At 54.7% G+C, this 24,383-nt stretch overlaps 1 protein-coding gene across 1 annotated transcript in view; it reads left to right on the forward strand.

Moving 5' to 3' along the window:
* SHB (SH2 domain containing adaptor protein B) overlaps positions 1–24,383 on the forward strand; it is a 131,742-nt gene that overhangs the window by 41,812 nt on the left and 65,547 nt on the right. The window contains exon 2 of the mRNA XM_081275729.1: positions 5,526–5,646. Within this exon, the coding sequence (XP_081131855.1) occupies positions 5,526–5,646 (121 nt within the window). The remainder of the gene's footprint in view (positions 1–5,525; positions 5,647–24,383) is intronic.

Here is a 24,383-nt window from a genome sequence, read left to right on the forward strand (position 1 = left end):
TTACCTTCAAGGACCCCTAGAGCGAGGGAGGCTCCGGCCCATAAGCCAAGACAAAGAGCCTGGGGCCCATCCTCTCCCTGCGTCCTCCATCTCACAGCTGAGTGGCAGGCCTGTGTTGCCCATTTTTTTGGCCAGGTGAATAGTGCCTGTTGAATGAGGGTGGAGTCAGCACCCCTGGGTCATGCAGCTGCTGTCAAACTAAGGCAAAGAGTGTGTCTTGTTTTAGTTAAAGTGGCTGTAATGTGAGGGGTCTTGGTCCTAAATTAACCTGGGTTTATGACCTGCCTGTGATGTGCCCAGTGCATCCTGGGTGTGTATAAACATGATGGAGGAACCACAGTTCCATCAGTTGTCAGATTCCCAAAGAGACCCAAGACCTCAAAACTGTTAAGGAAATTCACATACAGCCTTCGAGGTAAATCAGTGAGAGAAATTATTGAGGATGCTCTCAGTGTGTTCTCAGGCAGTTTGCTTTAGAGTAGAGCAGAAAGAAGTCATGGGCCTGGCAAGAATCTGGGAACTTGTAGGATGTCCCCCGTTTATTTCCTAAGGAGTGGAGAGTAGAGCAGAGATCCCCCACCCCTACAATCCAGCAAGCCTGGAACTGAGCCGGCGCAGTCAAGCTGCCAGTTTCCTCAAACAGCAGGGGGGACTGTGTGACACAAGGGAGGTGCCCGTGGGGTGGTGAAGTCAGTGGGGTTCACTCCTGGAAGTTGGCAGGGGTTTGCACAGACCCCTCCTTACTAGCAGGTTTAAGCTGTTTCAGCAGGAACACCCCTGTGCATTTTTGTAGCTCCCTGTGGGAGCTGGGTGATATTCCTGGAGGAGTTTGCTGAGAGCCCAGGTGGACTTGACCTGAACACATTTGTGGTTTGGAGCGGCAAGCCTCATAGTCCTCAGGTCTGGGACCCAGGAAGCCAGGCCAGGGCCTCACCTGTGGGGCCCTCTCCCCCAGGTGAGTGGTCCGGTCTGGAGCCAGCCCTCCCAATTGCGTGGAGATGCCTTTCCCTCAGCTTCAGGTAGATTCTGGAGAAAGACCCAGGCATGTTGGGTCAGCTCTCTCTCTGGCTGACCCCTAGGGAAGAAAGTGGGGAGCCACCATTAATCTGAACTTCTTGCTTGACTTTAATGAACAGGGCTGGGAAAAGTGAAATTCCCGAGTAATGTCTGGAGACCTGCCTTCAGACTGGGGGGTGGGGTGGTGGTGGCTGACTCTGGCTTATTGTTTCCCTAACTTTCCTGATAAGAATCACCTGGGTTGCTTGTTAAATACACAGATTATGGGGGCAAGGAGTCTGTTGTCTTAACAAGCGTTCCAGACCATTCCTGTCTTCAGACAGGTTTGGGAAACAGTCTGTCTGCTGTACCAAAAATAGCTTGAGGAAGAGGAGTGCTTTGCAGCAAGTTTATCTTTGCATATAACACATGAATGGGCTCTTGTTTGCCCTTGTATTGGCACTACAGCACAGACGCATCTTTGACCCCTATCCCAGTCCCTCTTCCTACTAAAGGAAGGGGTTGGTTTGGGGCTTGCCTCTCCCCAGACCTTTCCTTCAAGTTAGTAGTAGAGGTTTCTGTTTCACTTTTCACAAATGGTTATCATGTATTTATCATCCTACAGTTGCTGCCTTTCCATTCAAAGCAACATCATGAAGAACTATGTTGGCTCATGTAAAGCAAATGCCTTTTTAAAATTTGCTGCTTAATATTCCGTAGTGTGGAACTAGCACAGTTGATTTAGCAGTTCCCCCATTGATGGATATAGTGATGGGTATAGTGATTGCTAGTTTCTCATTATCATTTGCTTCAGTGAGTATCTTTGCCCATATCCCTTTGTATACATTTGGCACCACATATTGAGAAGTGAAATCACTGGGGATTTCAGTGGGTTTTGCTAAAATTCATCCTTCAATGGGGCTCTGCCCATGTACATCTCTGCTGAGAGCATGTGGAGAGTCCCCAGTTCTCCATACAGGTGGCAGCTCTCTCATAAAAGCAACTTGAACTCTTCTGTGGAAGTGTTGCCAAGTGGCCACACCCACCTTCCTCTAGCACTTCCCTGTGGGGGTGAACAGGAAGGCATATTTCCTATCACAGAGCTAATCCTAATCCCTAAAATAAAAACACCAGGGTTCAGACCGCTGGAAGGGATGGAGTTCCACCCAGCAGCATGTGCAGAACAGAAAAGAGACATGCAGAGCCAACTCCAAGCCTGCAAGGAGCACAGACAGAGAGTCTTGTAGGAGAGGCGATGGGTGTGGTAGACTGTGGTCCCCAGAGTAGGAGTGAGGAGGTGTGTGAGGGCTAGCCCTGAGGGCCTGCTGCTGGCTTGCTGGGTGGCTGTGGCAATGTCCTGAGTCTCTGAGCTGCAGGGGCCTTTTGTAAAACAAGGGAGCAGGCTTCTGGGAGACTGTAAACATGGAACTTTCTGAGCCCGTGGAGTCTGTTTAGGAGCTCTGGGCTGACCTAGGGTCTGCAGTTTTGTTTGAAAGCAGGATAAGGTGCTTGCCTGAGGTTTAGCACCCATCCTGAAAGGCTGAGAGAGCCTGGAAGAGGTATGTCCCTGGTCCCTGTCCTGCTGCTGCTGTTCAGCTCCTCCGCTGCAGGCAGGAAGGTGCACTGGGTGACCACTTTAGCTCTGCTCCTGTCCCCTGTGGCTGCAGGCAGCCACCGAAAGGAATCCACTGAGCTGAGACCAAAATCCAAGGCAAGTTTCTTGTACAGAGAAGTCCCGGCCAGCTTCCTTTGGTTGAATTGTTAAGCTAGATTTATGGGATTTGTCCGCCAACTGAGGCATTTTAAAGCAAAGTAAAAGCAACCCCAGCAGGAATCCAAGCCCGCATATGGGGAAACTCATTCCCATTCCTACACACAGAAGAGCGGTAGCCTTCGGGAAACTCCTCCCAGCCCTTTGACTCACAGTGAGTCCAGGCAGCCTGGACAGTGGTCACACCACCCGGTCCTGTCGCCCATGGCCCTGCACGTGTGGGCTCTAGCTGACTGCCTGCTGAGCTCTCCCAGCACCTGGTTAATTTTTACTCCCAACTAGGACATGATTTTGCTTAAGGTCGGACAGTTGGGTGTAGTGTTTGCCAAGTTTCAGGTTGCTCAAACCTCCAGTTCCCCTCCCTCCGCCAGCCTCGCTTTGAAGTTGAAAAGCAGACTGATTAAATATACATTTTAGGAACCTTCCGATTTGCTTCTTAAACTAACAGAATTCTAAACTTTTTTTTTTTTTAATGGAAGGATTTTCAACTGTCAGCAGGTATAACTGGATCCACATGTCAGCAGAGACCAGGGGCTTTTCCTGGTTTTCGGATTTGTAAATTCTTACTGAAACGGAAGTAACCAGGGCAGGCAGCTGGGGGCCGGGTGACAGCTTGAGCTCAGATCTCATTTTAATTAGAAAATATAGATAGCGCCTGCTGACTCACGGGGAGGGGGGGGGCAGAGCTCCCATCCCAGGGTGAACAAAGATTGGTTTATATCCTATAAGCCTTGTGTTTGCAAATTACAAAGCATTTCCGAGCACCTCTGAGAAGGGGCTGCAGTGCCACATTACTATGGAGACCGCAACCCCTCCCCCCACGCTCCCCAGCAAATCCCCCTAAATGATTTTGTTTTGGGGAAATACATCTTCCCTCCCTCGTTGCAGACTAGACGGAGGATGTTCACATTGAAAAGAGACAGTGAGGATGTCTGGGGTGAGAGAAATGAGATTAGATGTCATCCACAGCAGCAACATTATTTTCTCCGTTTGGACATCTGGTCCCTTGAACTTAAAACCCTGCCCCTGACGGGCATCTGAACTGTCCTGTTTGACTGTGCTTCACGTGTATAATTTTCTCCCTAATGTGTTCTGCAAATGGTAGAGTAGAAATATCAAATGAAAGACATCCCCAAGGCCTAGCTCTTCCCAACCCCCCTCTTTCCCTGGCCCGGTGTCACTTGAGCTCATTGAGTCTCCAGAAGGGCTGCTATTACAGTGTCAGCATCCGCTGCCCCGCCCATTTCCATGGATGCTCCAGTGCTGAGCACCCCAAGCCCGGGTCCCCACTGGTGGGCTCTTCCTGTTTGGGGAGCAGGGACCCACAGCCACGTGCTGGGAACTGAGCTACAGCCTGCCACCTCCCCACACACCCACCCATCACATTCAGGGCAGCTGGCGGTCACCGTGCCCCCTGCCAGGGCTGCTGGCACAAACTGCCATTCAGCAGGCAGACAAAGGGGGATTTTCCTTCCCCTTGAGTTTACAGGCCCCTCAAATGCCTTACATTCCAGGAGCTGGGGAAGACGGGGCTCCTGTGGTTTCTAATTAAGCTCACGATTTAAATAACAAATCATGTAACCCCAAGGGCGGGTGGAAAAAGCTAACCTACCCCCTCCTAAGACCTGCAGCCAGGTGGCTCTGCTGGGAAACTGAGGACTTGCCCCTGGTTGCCAGGGGAAGTCACTGAGCACTGGTGTAGCCAGGCTGTGTGGTGGGGGTTCTGGCTCTTTCCCCTCTCCAGGGTTAGAAAGTCAAAAGTGGGAGGAGAGTAGCCCTGTGGCCTGTTGCCTCCACCCTAGAATTACCCCCCTCCTAGGGTGTGGGGGGTTGTGGAACTTGATCTCTGAGGTGTTAGAATCCAGGTATGCACATTCTCCTGGGAGCCTCCTCCCCCCTCAGACCTGCCCGGGTGACTCATTCTTCCTCTGTCAGCAGTGAAACTTCTCTCTGGGGAGAGGCGGGGCTGGGCCCCATCAGAAAAGTGAGGACCCAGGAGCTAGGAGTGGGGGATCCACTGGAGTCCAGGATCCTTAGGTGGAGTCTGGGATCCTCAGTGCTCCAGGTGTTGAAGAAGGGTCTTTGGGTCTCTCACCTCCAGGTGCCAGCATCCGCCCATCCCTCCCCAAGTTGCTTCTGTATTTTCATATGCCCTCTCTGGGGCCACCGTCATCTTTATAGTGGGTTGATCTCACCAAATTGTTGTCTGATGACCCAAGGTGTGGTTGTGTTCCAGACCCGGGGAAAATAGAGCGCTAAACGCAATTATCTCTAGACAGCTCTTCTGTGCCTCCGCCAGCATCCCGGGAATGTCAGCGTTTCTAGGCCTTCTGTGATTTCCTCTCCACCTTTTCCACCATTTCCATTTCATTAAACCGAGTAACAAATTACATTAAGTTCCCCAGGATACCGTCCAGGTCCTGGCCTCTGCACTTGGTGCCTGTTGACATCTCCGCCAGAGGCCCTTCTGGTCTCACCTCACTGTGCCTGGAACTGACCAGGCTGTGGACAGGGCCCTGGGGCTTTCCCTGTGCCAGAGCGCTGCCCTTGTGGGTCCCACTGGTTACCTGAAGGACTTTGAGCCCACAAGGCTGGGCGGCTGGGCATTGAGGCGGGCTCCCGCCTCCCCCACCCCCCCTTCCCTTCCTCTCCATGCTTATCTGTTAAAGCAAAGCCTGGTCAGGAACTGAAGTGAGACAAAAAAAAAAAAAAAAAAAAAAGTCCACAGTGGCCTCACACCCTTCCCTCTTCTCCGCAGGTGACCATAGCTGATGACTACTCAGATCCCTTTGATGCCAAGAATGATCTCAAAAGCAAAGCAGGAAAGGGGGAGAGCGCTGGCTACATGGAGCCTTACGAGGCCCAGAGGATCATGACAGGTAAGTGGAACGACAGGTTCAGTGTCTTAGTTCATTTTCTGTGGCTGTAACAAAATACATGAGACTGGGGAGTCTATGAGGAAGAGGTTTATTATGGTTCTTGATTCTAGAGGCTGGGGTGGTCCTATCTGGCCAGAACCTCATGCTGTATTAAATCACAGCAGAAAAAAGCAAAAGGGCAAGCAGGTACATGAGAAAGAGACAAAACACAAGGGGTGACCTTTCTTTATAACAGCCTGCTCTCCTGATAACTAATCCAGTCCCATGGAGCAAGAATGTCCACCCAAGGAAAGGCTTTGGTTTATTCAGGAGGCCCCCACTCCCCTGACACCAGCACCTCCCACTAAGCCCTGCCTCCAACACTGGCCCCTCCCACTAAGCCCCACCTCCAAGCACTGGCCCCTCCCACTAAGCCCTGCCTCTAAGCACTGGCCCCTCCCACTAAGCCCCGCCTCTCAACACTGGCCCCTTAAACAGTTAATGAACTCAGCTTGAGTTTTGGTGGGGACAGATTACATTTAAGCCCTTAGGACACGGACTTGGCAGGGAGGTGGGGATGGAGCAGGAGGGGGCTTGTGCTTTCAAGGTACTGGCTTATTTTTCACCTACACCAGGAAAAACTGTCAGGGCACAGATGAAGTGTACCATGTGCAGTTAAAGCAAAATAGGGACGGAGAAGTAAGTGGGGAGAAAATGTGGGGAAGACTATCAGAAATTTCTCACTGAGGAAAGATTCTTAGAGACATAAAACTTTTCTTAGAGCTTCCCAGCAGCCAGGGCAAAAGGGGAAGCAGGATGAGTCACCTTGTTTTCATTGCCTAGCTGGGGGCAGACCCAATCATTAGTAGGGACAAAATTCTCTTTGGCCATATGCCAAGATATCTTCATCCTGGGACTGGCAGCTGCATGGAGCACCTGGGCTTCGTGGCACCTCTGAAGGAAACATGGAGACTTTCCCCTTTGTGGCTGTTTCCTGTGGGGCTTTGATGACAAGACCTTGTCAGATTGTGTGGGGCCCAGAGGGTGTGTCCAGGAGGACAGCCCCCTCCAGGCCTGCTTTCACCAGGATGTTGGGAGCGAAGGGTCATCCGCCCTCTTGGGGTGTGGGAAGCTGGAGGGAACCTCATGAGAAGAGAAGCCCCTGTGTGGGTCCTGGCTCAGGAGGACCATCCAGAAAAGCAGCCGTGTTGGTGGCCCCCAGACCCCACACGGGGCAGAAACAGGAGTGGGACACAAAGTACTGCTGAGTGCAAGAGGGAGACCAGGAGCCGGTTTGGAGCTACCCGGGATTTGGGGGCCTGTTGAATTGGTGTCCTGAATGTCTGGGGACTCGGTAAGAATGCCTCTTATTATCTGTGTGTTTGAGGTCTTTGTCCTTGAGCACTGTCACCTGATCCCACTTGAATTTGGAGAAGAAAGGGAAGGAAGTGACATTTAGAGAGCACTTAGCGTGTGCTGGGCCCATACTGGACATTCACTCCTAGGGCTGCAGAGCCCACCACGGTGGAAGGATCACGGTGTGAGGCCGGTCTCTGCCTCCAGGACTCTGCCTCATGTTCCCATTCACAGAAGGCCATCGTGAGAACTCCCGAGTGCTTGGCCACTTGTCGCAGGGCAAGGCAGGGAGGAGTTGTCCAAGTGGACTTAGGCCAGGCCCCTGGGGCTCACTCTCATCTTCCTCTCTCCCCTTCAGAGCAGAGAGCTGAATGTGTGGGGCCGAGATTTCAAGCCAAAGCCTGGCAATTTGGAGAAGCAGGTCAGCTGGTGGAGTCCTCGCTGCCCACCAGCTCTCCTGCCCTCAGGCCAACAGTGGGAGGGAGCTGTGGCCCTGAGCTCTGTCAGACCTGCTTAAGGGAGTGGTGGTAACCAGAGCGACCGGGACACTATGGCCCATGCATGGTGTCAGGGTGGCACAGGATCTTCAGGGTCATCCAATCCAACAGCCTCACTTTACAGATGAGGAAACTGAGTCTAGGGAGGGAGAGACTTGCCCAAGGACACACAGCAAGCTGGTGGCAGAAGGCCAGGTGTGGCCCAAGCATTGCAGGGAAGATTGGGGGTGTTGTCCTGAAGGAATATGGCATTTGCATCAGGCACTGGGGCATCTCAGACATGCAGAAATGGCAGGAGGGACCCAAGGCTGGGGCCCCGCCAGGTACCAGGCTTCATTCTGGACACTTGAGTGTATGTGCTCACCGAATCTCAGTGTCCCTTCAGAGGCAATGTCTAGGTTTACAGGTGAGGGGATCGGGAGTAAACCCCTTCTCCAGGTTACCCAGCTAGATGTGGAGCAGGATACCACAGGAGGAGAGGGTAGGTGGGGCCCGGGTGTGGTGGAGGGTCTGCCCTACCTGGAGCCTCTGGGGTTGCTGTGTAGCCAGGTACTAATCTTGAGGGATTCAGGCATTTCTGTGGGGGCACATTGTGGGCAGGTCGGAGGCAGGGAGTTGGTTTGGCAGTTGGACCCCCTGCACCCTTCTCCAGAGAGGCGCCCCAGGACTGCTGCTCTTTGGAGGCTGGGTCCCAGTCTATCAGCCTTTTTTGCTTTAAAGAAGGAAGGAATGTTCCTGGTGGTGACGATCTTGTCACACCTCCCTGTGATCCATAGCTCCCTGTGTGTCACTGTGGTGATGGGGGCAGGCTGGGCCTCAGCTTGGGAATGCTCCAGAAGGGGAGCGGCCTGCTGAGTGGACCCCCAGCTGGCCCGGGGGAGAAGGTGGAGGAAGGCTGGTGCTGGGGTTGGCAGTGGCCCTCGTGCCTTGGGTGCCTCTGCTTTTCCCCAAACATGCATGATGGGTCGGTGACAGTAACAAACACAATGGAGGCAGCTGCCAGGTTCTCTGGGACTTGTTTACAGCAACAAGACCAAGACAACCCAGCTAGTTAGGTGTGGGCCGACTTTCTGTTTTAACCACCGAGCAGTGCTTTCTCCAGGCCTGCCCAGTGCTGCCAACTAGGGCTGTACTTAACTGATGAGGTTCTGTCTCCCCTGTCCCTTGGCTCCGCGCAGCAGGTAGTGTGGGGAGCTTTTGTAAATGAAGAACTGGGCCCACCCCTGGGGCTGGGGCTGAGATGGGGGGCATGGAGAGGTGTGCCTGTTCCCCAGGGGCTCCTCTCATGCCCCCGTCTCCTGAGCTACCCTCTCCACAGACTTCACTTTGTGTCACCTGCAGGAATTACATCTGGCTCTAAGATGGGTGCTCGGCCCCAGAGCCCAGATGCCACGGACTGCCTGGGCCTCCCCTTCCACCACATCTCATGCTGGCAGCACCTCCAACAGCACCTCCTTAGACCCCGTAGCACTGAGATAGAAAGCCAGAGATCTAGTCCAGTCATTTCACTTTGCAGATAGGAAAACTGAGGCTCAAGAATGTTAGCGTTTCTTTAAACCCTTGGATGAAATGGGCGGCTCTCTTGTGAAGCACAGAGCTAGCTCCCCGTCCCTAGAGGTTTCCAAGCAGAGGTAAGGCACCTCTTAGGAGATGACATGGAAGGGAATCAGGTCTCCGGTGGGGTTGACTCAAGTGACCTCCGAGGTCTGCATTAACCCTGAGCTCCTGAGGTGCCAAGGACCTGCGGCACCTGAGCTCATGACCTGCCTTCCATACATCGTGACTGTCCTTAGCCGTCCAGGACCAGCCCCACGAAGAGACCAACTCTGCACAGGAAGGGTCTGGTTGGGTCTGTTATGTCCTTCCTCAGTGTCCGCTGTTCGGTCCTGTTTCTTGGCCCTTCTCACAGATGCTGGCCTTGACCTCTTCTGTGCCTGGATGCTCACCTGGGCATTGGGTTCCTCGTGTATAAATTAAAGAGAAAGAACCAGAACCTTTCTGGGTTTGCTTCTGGCCTCCATCGCCTGTGTGTTTGGTGTCCTTGGCTGGGCTGCTTCCCAGCCCCTTCTTTCCCTGTTCCTGAGACTGTCCCCAGAGAACCTGGAGACCTGCTGGTGCAGTTGGAAGGGCCCTCGGCTTGTGTCTCCAGTGGGTCTGGCTGCCCAGCTCTGGAGTGTCAGCATTGTAAGATTCAGCACACGTGCCCATGTGAGCCCTGCGTGGAGGACCAGAGGGCTGCTTGTCCCTTCATGTGGTATCCTGTGCGTCAGAATCTCTGGCCAGTCTCCACGGCGTCCCCTGCCAGCTGGTTTTTTTATCCTTGCCAAAGCATCAGGACAATTGAGTAGGTGGTCCTCAGGCTGCGGTGCACTTTGCTCCTGGCCATCCTGTGCTGGAGGCTGGACTGAGCATGGGCAGCACCGCCACTGCCCTCCAGGAAAATCCATGAAGCAGGGAGGTGGGTTCCGACTGGAGTGGTCAGTGTCGATGCACCGAGATGTGCAGGTGACTCTCTAGGAGTTAGGGGGAGGAATTGGCTTCCCATTTTGGTGGTCCGTGGGGGCAGGGGGAGGAGAGCTGGGGCTGGCAGCAGAGGCTGGTGATGGGACCTTCTGCATAGGAGTGGAGGAGGCTAAGGACTTGAAGGGCCCCTGGAGCGAGAGCCTGTAGAATGGACTGGAATCAGGAAGCCCAGGTCAGCTTTAGAAGCAAGGTCTCTGCAGCTGAGATCATCCCTGCACAGGCCTTCAGCCCCAGAAATTCCCAGCAGTACCCAAGGGCGGTGGCGACTAGAAGACAGCCTTGAGCTCGTGCAGGGGGCTTCCCTGAGTGCCAGGCACTGCTGCAAGGATTAGCTCATTTAATGCTCACAGCAACCCGTGCCGCACTGGTGCCCATTTTACAGAGCAGAAGACACGGGGTCCCACAGCACCCTCCAGACCTCACGTGCAGCCAAGACGCCAGGGGTCTGAGGAAGTAGCTGGGCAGTTTGCAGCTGCAGAGGCCCCTTCTCAGGTGTAGGTGTGACTCTAACCTTTCTCTCAGCCTCCTTTATAAAATCGTTCAAGGTGTCATCTCACCAGATGAATCACTTGAGCATTAATTGAAAGCATTTTCACATAATTTTTAATATGTAAGCAGTTACCCATTAAAAAGTCCTTAGCATGTTTTTATTATTAAATCAACTTTATAGCATAATGAGAGGAAATTAAAAGAAAGTCATCTGCACAGAGCCCTGCTGCCCTGACGTGGCCGTCCCCGTCCTTCTTGCCTGCGACCTGCCTTCTTTCTGCCCATTTGAACTCTAATTGCCGGTAGCCACGTCCAGCAGAGCCGGTTCCCAGTTCTGAAGGCCAGAAAGCCATTTTGTGTCTTCTTGTCCTCTTTAAAATCACACTCTGTCTTTTTCACTGGGTGTCATAAGCAACCAAAGAGGCAATGGGTCTGAAATGACTTTATAAATCCTTAGGTTACCTGCTTGTGTAATCACATGGGGCTTCTGAGAGTCCTACAACTGGACTCCTTACAGGTGGCTCCTGTCAGTCCTGCGACTCTGGCCCCACCCCAGCCTTGCCAGGTGATGAGGAGGAGCTGGCCCTGGGCCTTCCCAGGAGCATGTATGCTGACAGGCACATTCTTTTTATTTTTGGTACCAGGGATTGAACCCAGGGGCCCTCGACCACTGAGCCACATCCCCAGTCCTTTTTGTGTTTTATTTAGAGTCAGGGTCTCACTGAGTTGCTTAGCGCCTTGCTTTTGCTGAGGCTGGCTTTGAACTTGCGATCCTCCTGACTCAGCCTCCCCAGCCACCTGGATCACAGGCGTGCGCCCTGCGCACGGCCAGGCACACTCCTTTTTGACAGCCTGCTCTGTTCCTCGGGGCCTGGATTCCTGTTCCCTAATTCTGGACTGAGGTCCTCTGAAGACCTGCAAGCACTTCTCAGAGGAGAAAGTCCATGGGTTGTGGCTGGGGTCAGAGAGGCTGTTTCTGGCCTCCTATCTAAATTTTCCATTTCCTGTTCCAGGCCAGGTCTCTGGTGGCTGGAAGGTCAGGCCCCCCCAGGCCCAGCCCTGCAGTGCCTCAACTGTGTACCTTTGTGCTCGCCTGTCCTTCTCCCTGGCCTGCCCACCCCCACATTGCCCCAGGGTTCAGCCAGTCCTGGTGGTCATAGCTGTCCTCTGACCAAGGATGACAGGATGGAACCATCCTTAAAGAGTAGTCCAGTGTCCTTTTTCTGCTCAAGGCCCAGAGAAGGGTATGTGCTGGCCAAGGTCACACAGCACAGCAAGCTGCAGAGCAGGTCTCCCGGCTTCTAACCTGGGACTCCTGAGTTTGGCTTTGAAATGTTTTGAAACCTGTCCTCACCTTCTCCAGCCTGCCAGACGGGAGGCTTGGCTGAGGGCAGTGCAGTTCCCTGGCTGATCTATGATTTACCAGAATGACCTACCTACAGAACAGGAAGGAGATAATCAAGTGTAAACAGACACACCTCTGACGTGCCTGCTATTGAGGGACAGTGGGGCTCCCTCACCTAGCCAGAGCGCTCGCCCACTGCCATTCACTGGTACTGCTCTGTGCGTCTCCGTTTCTCATTGAACAAAGTCCTGTTCTCATGGAGCCCCTGGTTGGTGCCAGGACCAAGCAAGCAGGCCCTTGATCCCCACTAACTCATTTTTCAGACCCTATGGTTCTGGATTCGCGGGGCCTGGACAGGAGCAGAGTTAGACTTGTCCCAGGACATGGCCACCTTCACAAGTAGATTGGCCTCAGTGCTATCTTCTGGGGATGGGGGGCTGGCTTTGGCCCAGTGAGGGGCAGCTGTGTCCCACTCTGTTCTCAGCTTCAGTGGAGGAGCATAAACACACACACCCCCACCTGGCTTGTCATGGATTGTCCCCTGTGCTGCTGGCATCAGGCAGGCAATACAGGGCCCAGGCCCTCAGGAATGCAGCCCTTGGCCCCTCTTTCTGGCAGTTGGGAGAGAAATGGGCAATGTGCCTAAGGAACGCAGGACAGAGGGGCTCACTCCCTTCCCCTGCCCCAGCCCCAGCCCCAGCCCCATGTTGCCATTCAAAAGCCCAAAGACAGTGAAAAATCTGAAGCTGCAGGTGCTGCAGGATGTATCTTGAGGCCTCGGGATTGCAGCAAAGCTCCTGCCATCCTACACCTATCCTACAGCCTGCTTCCAGGTTTGGGGCAGGGCAAGAGGCTGTGGGGACACACCCTGCAGGGTGTGACAGATAGGAAGTTGTTTGGGAAGCCTGGGTGTGTAGGATGGATTAGAGTTCGGAGAGTCATGGGGACTGGTTCCTTGGTTCTGTGGTTATGACAGTCATCTAGGCCAGAGGGTTATGGTGGGGACAGGGCTTGAGGCTTGAGGGCCTGCAGGGGAGTCAGGGTGGGTGGGAGGGAGAAGCTGGGGCAGCACTGGGAAGGTGGGAATGGTAGCCACCCATTGGGAACTGTCCTGTCTAAGATCACAGGGGGCTTGGGAGGGTCAGTGCATTCACAGTGGACACTTTTGGGGCTGGAGAGATTGGAATGTTAGTGTGTTGGAGAAGGTGCTGGAGGCCAGTCAGAGCATGGCCTCAGGGCCAGGGGTCACAAGGGGATTGCACTCCTGGATTGAGGAGAGGAGCTGCCGGCCCAGCCACAGCACCTGTTCTGCTGAAGCCTGGTCTGCGTCACACCCTGTTATTTAATTGATTAATGAGTGCCCTCCTCTAAAGATTATGCTAGGCCTCTCCCTAAGGCTCTGGAAGGAAGCACCTGTCATTATCTCCATTTTGCAGATGTGAAAGCTGAGTCCTGGTGGCTCCTAGGAACTCTGCCCCCCTTGGGGAGAACCGGGCCTCTGCCTGCTGGTGCCAGGGAGGATGCTGAGTAACAGGTCGGGCTTTCTTGACGGCAGGTCTTTCCTCCTAGGCAGAGATGAGGTGGGTGCCTGGGGTCCGTGCTCCCCCCCCCCCCTCCCCAGAGTCCTGCCTTCCAGCTTTTTTGACCGGGGCCTCGTGGTGCCTCTGGTCCTTTCCCAAACCAGGCAGGGTGAGCAGGAGTGCACAAATCGCTGCCTGTCCTCTGCCTCCCAGTGCGCAGCTTGTGATAGGACCGCCGGGACGTTCATGCTGATAGAGCACGTGATGACCTCGTCACCCTGTATCTCACCTGCTGGGCTGGAAGCCCCTGGCAGGCAGGTCACAGGGCAAACAGGGCTCTGAACTCTTGCTCTCAGGCACCCAGGGTTTGAGTTATTGGAAACTTCCCGGTGATGAATGCCTCTGGGTCAGAACCTGCTGGTTTCAGTGACACGTCATGAAGTGACCAGTAGACTCTTACCCTAAAGGTGAAAGTCCCCCATCTCAAGTTCTGGAAATGGATCCCATAGTTTCCCTGCCAGCTTACCCCTCTGCCCCGACCTGTGCCTCCCCGTGTGCCTCACCCCGATGCTGGTCTCATACCTGCTAGTTTCCAGTCGCTATGTGGAGACGGGCACAAACACACATGCTCCTGTACCTCCAGCTGCAGTGCCCTCCAGGTCAGCCCTGCCCTGCCCCTCTGGCCAGGTGCTGCAGCCTCATCTCCCTCACTCGAACAGGCCTCATCATGCCTCTCTCCAGCATCAGTGGCTCCTGCCAAGTCCAGGACAGCCTCTGGCCTGACCTTTCTAAGCCTGGTCCAGTTGCGGCCTGGCCAGTGGGGGTCAGGGACAGCTTTCCACCTCTGCTGGTTTCCTTCACTGTGCTCCTTTGGGTACCTTTTCTTCTGCAGGTCCCTGACCTGTGCCTTTCCCCAGGCTCCCCAGTTCTTCAAGGCACATGGTGTTCTGCTCAGGTGGCATGTGCATCCAGTCACCCGTGGCCTCCAGCCCCCATGGCCTCCCTCCTTGGCCTCCCTAAACCAGGGAGACAGGACATGGTGGTTTCCATTTTATTGGTGAAAATCAGGGGTAGGGGCTGGAGAGACTGCCTGGGGGCCCCCGGAGGACTTCAGGAGGTGTGTTTCAGAGGCCAAGCAGGAGCAGGTCAGTGCGGCTGCACTGGACCCTAGGCTGAAGGAAGCACATGAACCTGAAGGTGGTGGAGTCCCCCAGCAGCCATGGGTCAGACTGAGTGGATCCCCCCCCAGCAGCAAAAAGCAGAGGCCTAGAGCTGGGAGGGCCAGGCAGCCACAGCCCACTGCCCTGCAGAACTGCAAAGCAGCCTGTGGGTGACAGCACCCCACCCTGCCTCTCCTGGGGGTGTCCTCCCTGCTCCTGTGCTGTTTCCTGTTCTCCTGCTAAAGAGTCTTCGCTAAGGGGGGACTTCATGCTGAGACACTATGGGCCTGCCAGGGAACCTGCAGGATGAGGCGGGCAGGTGGCCCCGTGGCATAGCCGGGGAAGGTGGAGGAGGGAAGGGGGTGCAGTGGCACATGCCTCTAATCCCAGCCGAGGCAGGAGGATCTCTAGGCCAGCCTGAGCAACCCAGCCACACCCTGTCCCAAAATTAAAAATTAGCGCTGCGCGGCCAAGATGGCATCCTCCGGTTGGTGGCGTGCGGCCTTGTTCCTGTTCTGTGACTCTGATCTGCTACTGTTGTCGCTGCTTCCTCCTCCAAAATTAAAAATTAAAAGGACGGTGGTAGAAAGCCCCTGGATTCAGTCCCTAGTACCTCTCCCCCAAAAGGTAGAGGAGGAGTGACCCTGCCCAGGTTCATGCCCCACCCCTCATGGGAAGCTGAGGAGGGGACCATGGAGCCCCTGCTGTTGTGGACACTGCACCAGGGCCCTGCCCATAGGAGGGCTGGTCTGTGGGGTGACTGCATGACGTGGAGGTGTGTCCTGCCCTCATTTGGATGGGGCCTGCCAAGAAGGGTGTGCTCTATCCCACTTGGTTAGGTGGGCGCTGGTCCCCTGGAACAGACTTTTCTCCTAGTGACTGAGGGGGAAGGATGCATGGGGCAGAGGGGCTGGCATAGCCCTGGGCTCTATATAGAGTGTGGACTGCTGGAGGCTCTGGCCTGAGATCCAGCCTGAAGAGGCTCGTGTGTTCTGTGCGGAACACCCACGGGGCAGCTGTTCAGGTCTAACCCCTAGCCCAGCAGATCCCACCCTGCTGCACAAAATGAACCTTGTCCTTAAGCTGAGTCTCATGGCAAAGCAGGTGATTTTCATAATTTGCACACAGAAATTGGGAGAGATTTGCTTGCTGTTCCCATCTTTAGCCCCCTAAACTTGAACCTGATTTCAGCTGGACCGAGCCTCCCAGTGCTGCTGGGGAGCTGCTGGGAGCTGCCCCACTCCCTGGCCTGGTTGGCTCCTGGACATTCACAGAAGAGCCTGACCTCTTGGGTGATACTGAGGTGGAATCACCTTTAAAACCCGGGGTCTTCGCTGTCTCTACCCCAGGGGCCTGGCGCAGCGTCCTGGGATCATGGGGATCTATCCAAAATCCTTGGTCTTTTTGTGGCTGACTTTGGCCTGAACTTTGATGTCACTAGAGCTGAATCCACCTTCCCTGCCTCTGGAAATCCTCCTTCAAGGAGGGACAACTCAGAGATGCACCAGACTAGGGGATTCCATTGCCTTCTTTTAAAAGGTGAAGACATGGAAGGCCAGGAGCTAGAGGGGCGTCGCAGCTGTGCCGTGTGGGGGGCCCTCTCCTGGGCTCCGCCATGCCTCCATGTGTGTTTGGTGACGCAGTGCCCAGCTCAGCCTCCTGAGACCGGCGTCTCCTTGCTTCTGCGAGCTCATTTCCGACACGGATAGGTGACTTCTCCACGATGCATGCCTCTGCGTTTGGCTGGCAGCCTGAGCCTTGTCACCTCAGCCTGGGCATTGTTGGGGGGGGTGGGCAGGAGCCCCCCACCTAGGTCTCCCAGTCTGCAGTGAGTGATGGCTTTACCTCTCTCGGGTTTAAGGGTCTATAAGGAAAACTTCCTTATTGCAGGAAACTTGTGGGTTTGTGGAATCTCCTTGTTAATGTCCTGAGATGCGTTGGCTTCTCTCTAATTTCTTCCAGGACCTTGGCCTCCAGTTGTGTGTGTGTGTGTGGGGGGGGGGGGGGCGGTGTCCTGCCATCAGCATGTGTATTTATTTCCCCATTTACTGACTACAAAGCACTTTCTTAGACATTATCTCATTTCGTCCTGGGAACAACCCTGGAGGCAGCCCTTGCTGTTCTCATTTCTGAGAGAAACTGAAAACCAGAGCATCTAGGCGACCCACGAGGGTCACTGAACAAGGCCCTGGGCTGGGGTCTCTGGGCTCTAGCACGGCAGCCCACATCCCCTTCCACTTCTTCCACTGAGAAGAGCCCAAGCTCTGGGCAGGTCTGTGGTAGAGTCACGTGTCTGTCCCCACACTGTGCCCCAGAGCCCACGGGTGGGGAAGGGGAGGCAGGGAAACTGATGGTCTTTCCCCGCCATCCTCTTCATCCACTGACCCACCGCAAGGCCTCTGTGAGTGTGCGCGACCTAAGTGCCAGAGCGAGCGTGCCTGTCACGTGCCAGGCCAGGCAAGCGACCCGAGCTCTGTGGAGCCAGCCGCCTGCTCCTCGCTCTCCTGCTGCCTGTGGTCCTGGAGTCTGGGTACCTGGGCTCCCCTTGCAGCCAGGCTGGACGGCGGAGGACAGCTCCCGAGTGGCCCGCCCAGCCCACCTGGGTGAGGCAGCCAGGTCAGAGAGCCCAAGGTGCCTGGTGGAGAAGGCACTCTGACCCAGAGCACATGGCACCCCTCCCCCAGCCCACGGAGCCCGCATCTGTGCCCAGGGACGGGGAGAGGCACAGTCGTGTCTGAAGGAGCCTTGGCTCTGACACCAGACGCGGAGCTGTAATCATCGTCTGTGGTTACACGAGGGGCCTGTGCCAGGAAGGTGCGCTTGGTGATGCCTCCTCTCCAGACAGGGTGGCCCCGCTCTCTGGATGACACTGACAGGAACACACGCTCACTGAGGTTTCAAAATCCCGAAAGGGCCATTCAGATTTCTACCAAGGACTCCTGCCTCTTCTCCAGGAGAAAGAGGCACGGCACAGAGGAGCCCTGCCAGAGTTTTCTTGCCTGCTCCTGAAAAAGAACCCGTTACCTCTCGGAGCTGACGTGCTCTACGAAACCAAAGAACAACAGGCCTTTTCCTTACGCTTCAAGAAAAAAGGAAGAGCAGACAGCCACACAGCCACCCCCTCGTGTTTCCGTGCTAGCACGTCCATTCTCCTTTGATCTTCACCCCTCTCCAGGGAGGCAGACAGGCATGTGATGCCAACCCCACTCCAGAAGTGGGGAGATGAAAGCTCAGAGAGGTTACGGCACTTTCCTGAAGCCACACAGGAAACTAAAACTGGAGCCCAGCCTCTGACTGTGGGGCTTCTGCTTTGAGGGCAATTTTAGTGGTTTATTTTGTGAACTTATTCCGTCTTTCACTCACTGGGGCTCCATGTGGCAAGTAAAGCCTCTGAGCCCCCAAACTTCTGGGCACCAGGAGCCACATACTTTATAGAACTACTATGAGGGACATCCCCCAGGATTCTGAAGGCCAAGCCACACCAGAGTCCCCAGGTCCTTATGGGTTAGCAGACAGAAGGAGCCTGGCTGGCCTGGAAACAGGCCTGGTGGATGGCCACCTGGATTCTCCACCCACAACCTGAGGCCGGAGTGAAGGGCAAGCTGTCTTAAAGCCCCACAAACGAGCTGCCTTCGCCCCTCCGGTGTCGGCTTGTACTAGTCACGTGGGGGATCCAGGGCAGGGTCGGTAGTGACGAGAATGCAGATTCCCGGGGCCCCATTCTTTAGAGGCCCTTGTGAAAGCCAGGAATCTGTGTTGTCGTACTTGGCTTCCTGGTTCTGGGACAGAGTCCCTGGTTAGAGAAGCCCAGCTGGGCAAGGCAGGACTCCTAAAAAACCCTGCAGCTCTGCTCGGCCTGCCAGCAGCCTCGCTCTCCCTGGCTGGGTCCCTCCCTGTCTTTTTTGTCTGTGTCCACTGTAGGGGGTGGGCACCATTCTGTTGTCCCCTTGACATCCCCATGCAGGTCCTGAGGATCTGGTGCTGGGGCTGAAGAGCAGTGGAAACCACCCACAGGAGGGGCCCAGCCCCACTGCCCATCTCATTGACATCCACACAGCGGTGGTTCTGACAATGACCTTGTGAAGGTTGGAACAGAGCAGGGCCGTGGGTGGAGGTTGTGGGGGGAAAATCACAAGCAGACTTAGGCACTAACCCATTTGCTCTGACTTGTGCTTTGATTGGGACCAGGTATTTCCCCTCTGGGGGGGCCTCAGTTTCCCCAACTTCACGTCAGGGCTTCAACCTGACCCCAAAGTGACATTCCTGCTACCCAGCGGTGGCAGCAGCAGCAGCAGCATGATGCACTCGATGCACACAGATCCGCCAGGCTCAGGGACACCATCTCCCAAGACATAAAAAGCCTCCCGGTGCTGGCTGCCGTCTCCAGGATGCCTTTGTTCATCTGTCCCCAGCCACATCAGACTTCCTCGAGGCATGTGACTCGGTGTCAACAGCTTCCACTCAGCGCCCTGGAAACCTGTCTGCCAGCAGGAGTCCCACTTGGCCTCCTTGGGGGATGCCTTTCCACCAGAGTCTGCTTCCAAATGGGCCTGATTTCACCACACCTGCTTTAAAAATAACTTTTAAATGTGCTTTAAAAGGTTTTCATTTTGCACATCAGCATCAGAAGAAAGAGGTGCAGCCAGCCTAGCTCCTGGTAGCCCATGGCTGGCACACTGTTGTCCTCCTGGCTGGGAGAGCCCTCAGGGAGGAAGGAGCCCGAGGGAGGGGCTTGAGAACTCAGTGAGCAGAAGGGGTCTCTCCATGAGTCTCAGTCCTTCCAATCCATCCTTCTCAGTGTCCCCTGATGAGTTTCCCAGACCTGGCCCAATCACAGGGATTTTGTTACTTGGGCTCAGAGACCTTCCCTTCATCCCAGGGATCCAGGTGCAGACTTCAGCCTCCCTAAAGCCACACCTCCCTGTCCCAGCTCTGCACCTTGCAGAGCTCCTCCACAGCCTGGGCAGGGCCTCAGGGACTCGGGCGGTTCCTCACAGCCCAGCAACAGGCCTGGCACTTAGAAACAGGATGAAAATGGGCCTTTCCTCTGCTCCTAAGCCTCCCCTTTAACAGCTACAGCCCGTACCCCAGTTGTAGCCTATGATCTCCTGTTTATTCCTAGAAAATGAGCAGACCAAAACAGGACTTGGGGCAAATCAGATAAGTGCGCTCCTGGACGGGGAGACGGAGGATGCTAATAACATTTGTCTGGCTCTGGGGGCGAGGGGCAGTCAGTGTGCAAATCTCTGGGGCATCTTCAATTCTGGGAAGTTCACAGGTTATGGAGCCATTTGTAGTCAGGAAGCCCAGGCCAACAGGGTAACGGCACAGTTACCCTGGGGGAGTGTACCTTCCTGCCTCCTCAAGCTACCTGTCACCAGCTTTTGGTGCTCAGGAGTCATGGTTCTGAGGGTTCCGTGGGACAGGAATGCTATAAACCCCCGTCTCACTCCCCTTTACAAGGTAGGTGAGTGGGCTGTCACTTCACCAGAGAAAGCAGCTCTGCCTCAGCAGAAGGCTGCGAGTGGTCACCGGGGCCCCTGCTTGCTCAGTTGGCCCCATGGTGCAAGTGGGGGGACACAGTTCCTGCTCATCTCCACCCCTCCCTGGGCCCTCTGTCCCTCAGCAGTGCCTCTTCTGGGAGCCTTACGCTCCAAGCCTCCGATGTCTCTTTTTTTCTCATTTGTGCTTGTCCATGGTGAGAAGCTGCTGGACACCTGCTGTTGGACAGACGGGCTGCCTGGCCTTGGGATGAAGGAGCAGGCTGTCTCAGACTCCATCTCATGCCTGCCATGGGAGGCCTAGGCCTACAGTGGGCCGGCAAACAGCAGACCTTGTTGGGGCCTGAGCAGGACAGAGTAGGACGGCTCAGAAGGTCGGCCACAAAGACAAGATGTTTTAGAGGTGGAGTGGCAGATAACACTTCAGGAGAGTGTCATGCACTCGATGGTTCTTTTGCACTCCTGCTCTGGGAACCCAGAAGAATGGCAAAAATGAGAGCCAGGCTGAAGTGGGAGGCAGACTAGACCCAGGTTGGCACTTTATAAGGTCTTGGGGCTTCACATCATGGAAGGGGGTGACACAGTGATATAACAATCACTGAAGTTCTGAGAGAAGAGGAGCCAGGAAAGGCTTCCAAGGAGTTGAAGCTTGACTGAAGCCTTGAAAAATAAGCAGGCCAGCTGGACACGGGGTTGCACGTCTGTAATCCCAGAGGCTCGGGAGGCTGAGGCAGGAAGATTATGAGTTCAAAGCCAGCCTCGGCAAAAGCGAGGTGCTAAACAACTCAGTGAGGCCCTGTCTCTAAGTAAAATACAAAATAGGGCTGGGGATGTGGCTCAGTGGTCAGGTGTCCCTGGGTCAAGTGTCCCTGAACTTAATCCCTGGTATTAAAAAAAAAGAGAGAGAGAGAGAAGCAAACCAGGAGGGAGGAGCTCCCTGGGCAGAGGAGGATAGGACCAGCCTGGTTGTCCTGGGGACCTCCCAGTTCATAGGTGCTGAACTGATGTCTGGGTTGGATCCTGAGGTCTATGCCGAGATGGGGAAGTTAGAAGGGAGGGCTTTGAGGTGGAGGGACAGCTATGCCATGGCCAGAGATGGAGAGAGTAGCCAGCATGACTGGCTTCACAGGCTTCCAGAGGGTGATCGACATATGCCTGGGACACAGAATCAGCCTCAGAACAGGGCACTTGCAGGAGGTGAGACCTAAGCCCAGCCTTGAAGGCTTCTGGGTGTTACAAAGAGGAGCTTCAAGGGAAGTCATTGCTGGTGGGTGGGGAACGGTGCCGACCTTGGGCCAGGGCAGGCACATCAGTGGACACCCTTTTCGTCATTCTGAATCTGTCCAGCACTCGGGGGCTGGGAACCAGCCAGTGTCCTAGAGATAAGGGTTAAGAGTCTGGTCCAAGTGTTCCTGACCTACCAGTTATTTCAAAGAACTACTGCTCTGTTTAAGTACCTCTCTCAGAATTCCACTGGCCATCTGTGTACAGGATTATAGAACTGTGCACACATGAAGGTCTGGGACCTGGCTTGGGGGCCCTCTGCAGGGCCACCCTCCCCAATGCTGATTTTCCTCTCCTGAGCTCCAGCACAGCTTGAGAGTTGTGAGCCAGAAATGAACCTAGAAAGCTCCACTTAGGTGTGAGGGAAGAGGTGGGATTCAGATCCTCCTGAGGGCTGACAGCTCAGAGTCCTGTAGACAGGTGGCCACAGCTGCTTCAGGAGGCCTCCCTGCCCCACTGACCTGTGGACCACAGCCGACTGTGGGCACAGAATGGTGGCAGTCACTGCAGCTCGGACACTTCGAAACAGCCATTTCAGGTGGTCCACCAGGTAGAAACCCCCCACCCCCACTGTGCATTCCACTTAGACAGCAAGAGCTTCCTAGTGAGCCTGTAAGAGGAACTGGTTGCTAACAAGACCCCCAGGAAACAATGGCCCATCCTGAAGAATTGCCAGTGAGCCAGTTGGGTGCTGAAGGACGTCAGCTCAAGACGATGATTTGGGTCCTAGGTTCCTTCTGGAAATCAGAAGGAAGTGAGCTCAGTGTGCTTGAGGGTCCTAGCCAGATGGTAACCTCCTCTACAGAGTAGACTGGGGGAGGGCGTCAGCCAGCTCCCCTCAGGCATAGGAAGAGGGTCCCTGCAATGCGTGGTTTGTGTTTTCCAGAGAGCTCTGTCCCTCTCATCTGGAGCTCTCCTGTTCTCTCTGCTCCCTGGCTCCCCAGAGTATTCTCTTCACATTCATTCACATACACTGTCAGTGAAAAGCGAGCCAGGCAGGACCCACCCCAGTGGAGGGTGAATAGGATTTTAACAGCCTTTAGGGTGACAGGAGTCTCCTTGGAGGCCCTGTCCTCCCCCAGGCTGGGAGCACAGTGAGACCACTGCCTTTTCACAGACTGGTCAGCCCTCAGCCGGAGTTGGTGGTAAAACTTGGACAAGCAGAGCCCCCTTCTAATCAGGGGCTAGGGGGACGATCCCCCCACCCCACCCCAAACGTCAGGCCTGGAGGCCACAGGGAGGGGCAGCGCCAGAGGAGGACTTGCACCCTGAAGAGTTTGGGGATTCCTGGGGAGGGTGCGGCTGTGAGGCTTCTCACTCCTTTGTCTCTTCAGGAGGAGGAGGATGAGCAGGAGTCTCCTGGTCATGTGGCCTGTGGCTGGTGCCTCCATCCGTCCGCAGGGGACATGAGTGAAATCTGAAGTGCGGTCTGTGCTGCGGCAGCTGTAACCTGACAGCTGCCACCCTCCCCGCCGGCTCTTCCCAGCCTCGCCTCCCCCAGGCCTGAGCGAGGAAGCCTGTCTGGCAGCAACGGCTCAGCTGTCACACCACATCAGTTGTAGGTCCCCAGCTTGAGGAGACGTGCCAAACGCTAGCAGATGATACACTTAGTGAAACCCGCAGGAAGGGCCTAGTTCCAGATATTAGAGGGTCCCAGGTATTAGAGGCCACTCCCTTCCCATTGGCTGTGGCTGATGCCATGCAGAGCCATCATGCTTCTGAACCCTGGAGTCAGATCACGTCTTCCCAGAACCTTGTCGCCAGTGCAGGGTCTTTCCTTGAGGGGTGTCAATATCAAAAATAGAAGTGCGGTAGAAGTTGATTCTATTGAAAGGCTCTGGACGTGACTGATGCCACATAGGAAAGATGAAACTCGATGTCCTCTCCCTGTGGACTTCCACTATTGACCACGCGTCATTTATACCAGATGTCAAGTCAGGAATACAGCTGTGCATCCGCACACAAGCATGTATATTCCTCTCTAATACGGAACATCTGCACGGGGTCTTATGCCTTACAAGCCTCTTTTCTATCCTTTGTCTGGTTTTATTTTTATAACAGCCCCATGAAGTCGATATTGATATTCTCCCCATCCCCCGGTGGAGGCTGCAGAGGCTCTCCTGAGCAGGTCCTCCACCAGAGGCACAAGCTGATGAACGGCAGCGCCGAGGTCTGAACCTACGTGCCCAGTCAGGTTTCAGAAAGTGCTTATAGGCATGTTGAATCGCCAGCATTTTCCATACCTAGAACCGAGGGGAAGTCATTAATAATTGGAATCGTATTTGCATTTATTCTGCCATAAGCAGGATTGAATGAGAGGTGGGGCAGAAGATAATAACATCTGTGAGCTGGTGCTTCTTGTTTCTTACTGAGGCCTGCTGACGTTATCTGGCTGTGGAGCTGTGAGATGCCCAGAGAGGTTGCCAGGCCCCCACCTGGGAGGTGGCCAGCTGAAAATCCAATACAGGCCCCATGGACACCTTCACTTGCTGCTGTTAGTGTGGCTACGATCATTAATAAATAAAAACATGAAAAAAGCAATATATAAAAGGGTTATTTAGTAAATAAATGAGCCACTAAGGTCAGTTGGCACCTAAAGTTTGGTCCCTTTGCACACCAGGAAGATGCTGGGGAGAGGGGTGCTGTCTAGGGTCTGCCGGCAGGAGCTGGGGCCAGGCTCTGGACCCCCAGACCAGGTTCCACCCACCCATTGCCACCCCGGGGTCTTGGCTTCAGACAAGCCTTAGTGTTCCAGAGTTTCTTTACGTATTTGGAATGTTCTTGGGGTTGATCTCAGTTCTGTCACCCGGTTTCCTGTTGGAAGACAACCTTAATTCTGGAATGCGGGCAGGCCCTTCCTAGCAGGCATGACTGCAATCTCAGGCTCATATCAAAAATTCCTTCTTCCTCAATGGCAAGTCCACATTCGTACTCTCAGTTATTTTTAGGTGGGAACTTTGTGTTTTCTTTTCCACCCACTCTGGCCTCCCTGCCTCTGGCTGGCCTTACCCTTTCTGTCTGGCAGTGGCATTAGAGCTGCCTTGTTTTTAGCTCGGCTTGGTTTTTCTTCCCGTGACTTCCTT

The sequence above is a fragment of the Spermophilus citellus genome (assembly GCF_964194105.1).
Source record: "Spermophilus citellus genome assembly, chromosome: 2".
Taxonomy (NCBI): Eukaryota; Metazoa; Chordata; class Mammalia; order Rodentia; family Sciuridae; genus Spermophilus; species Spermophilus citellus.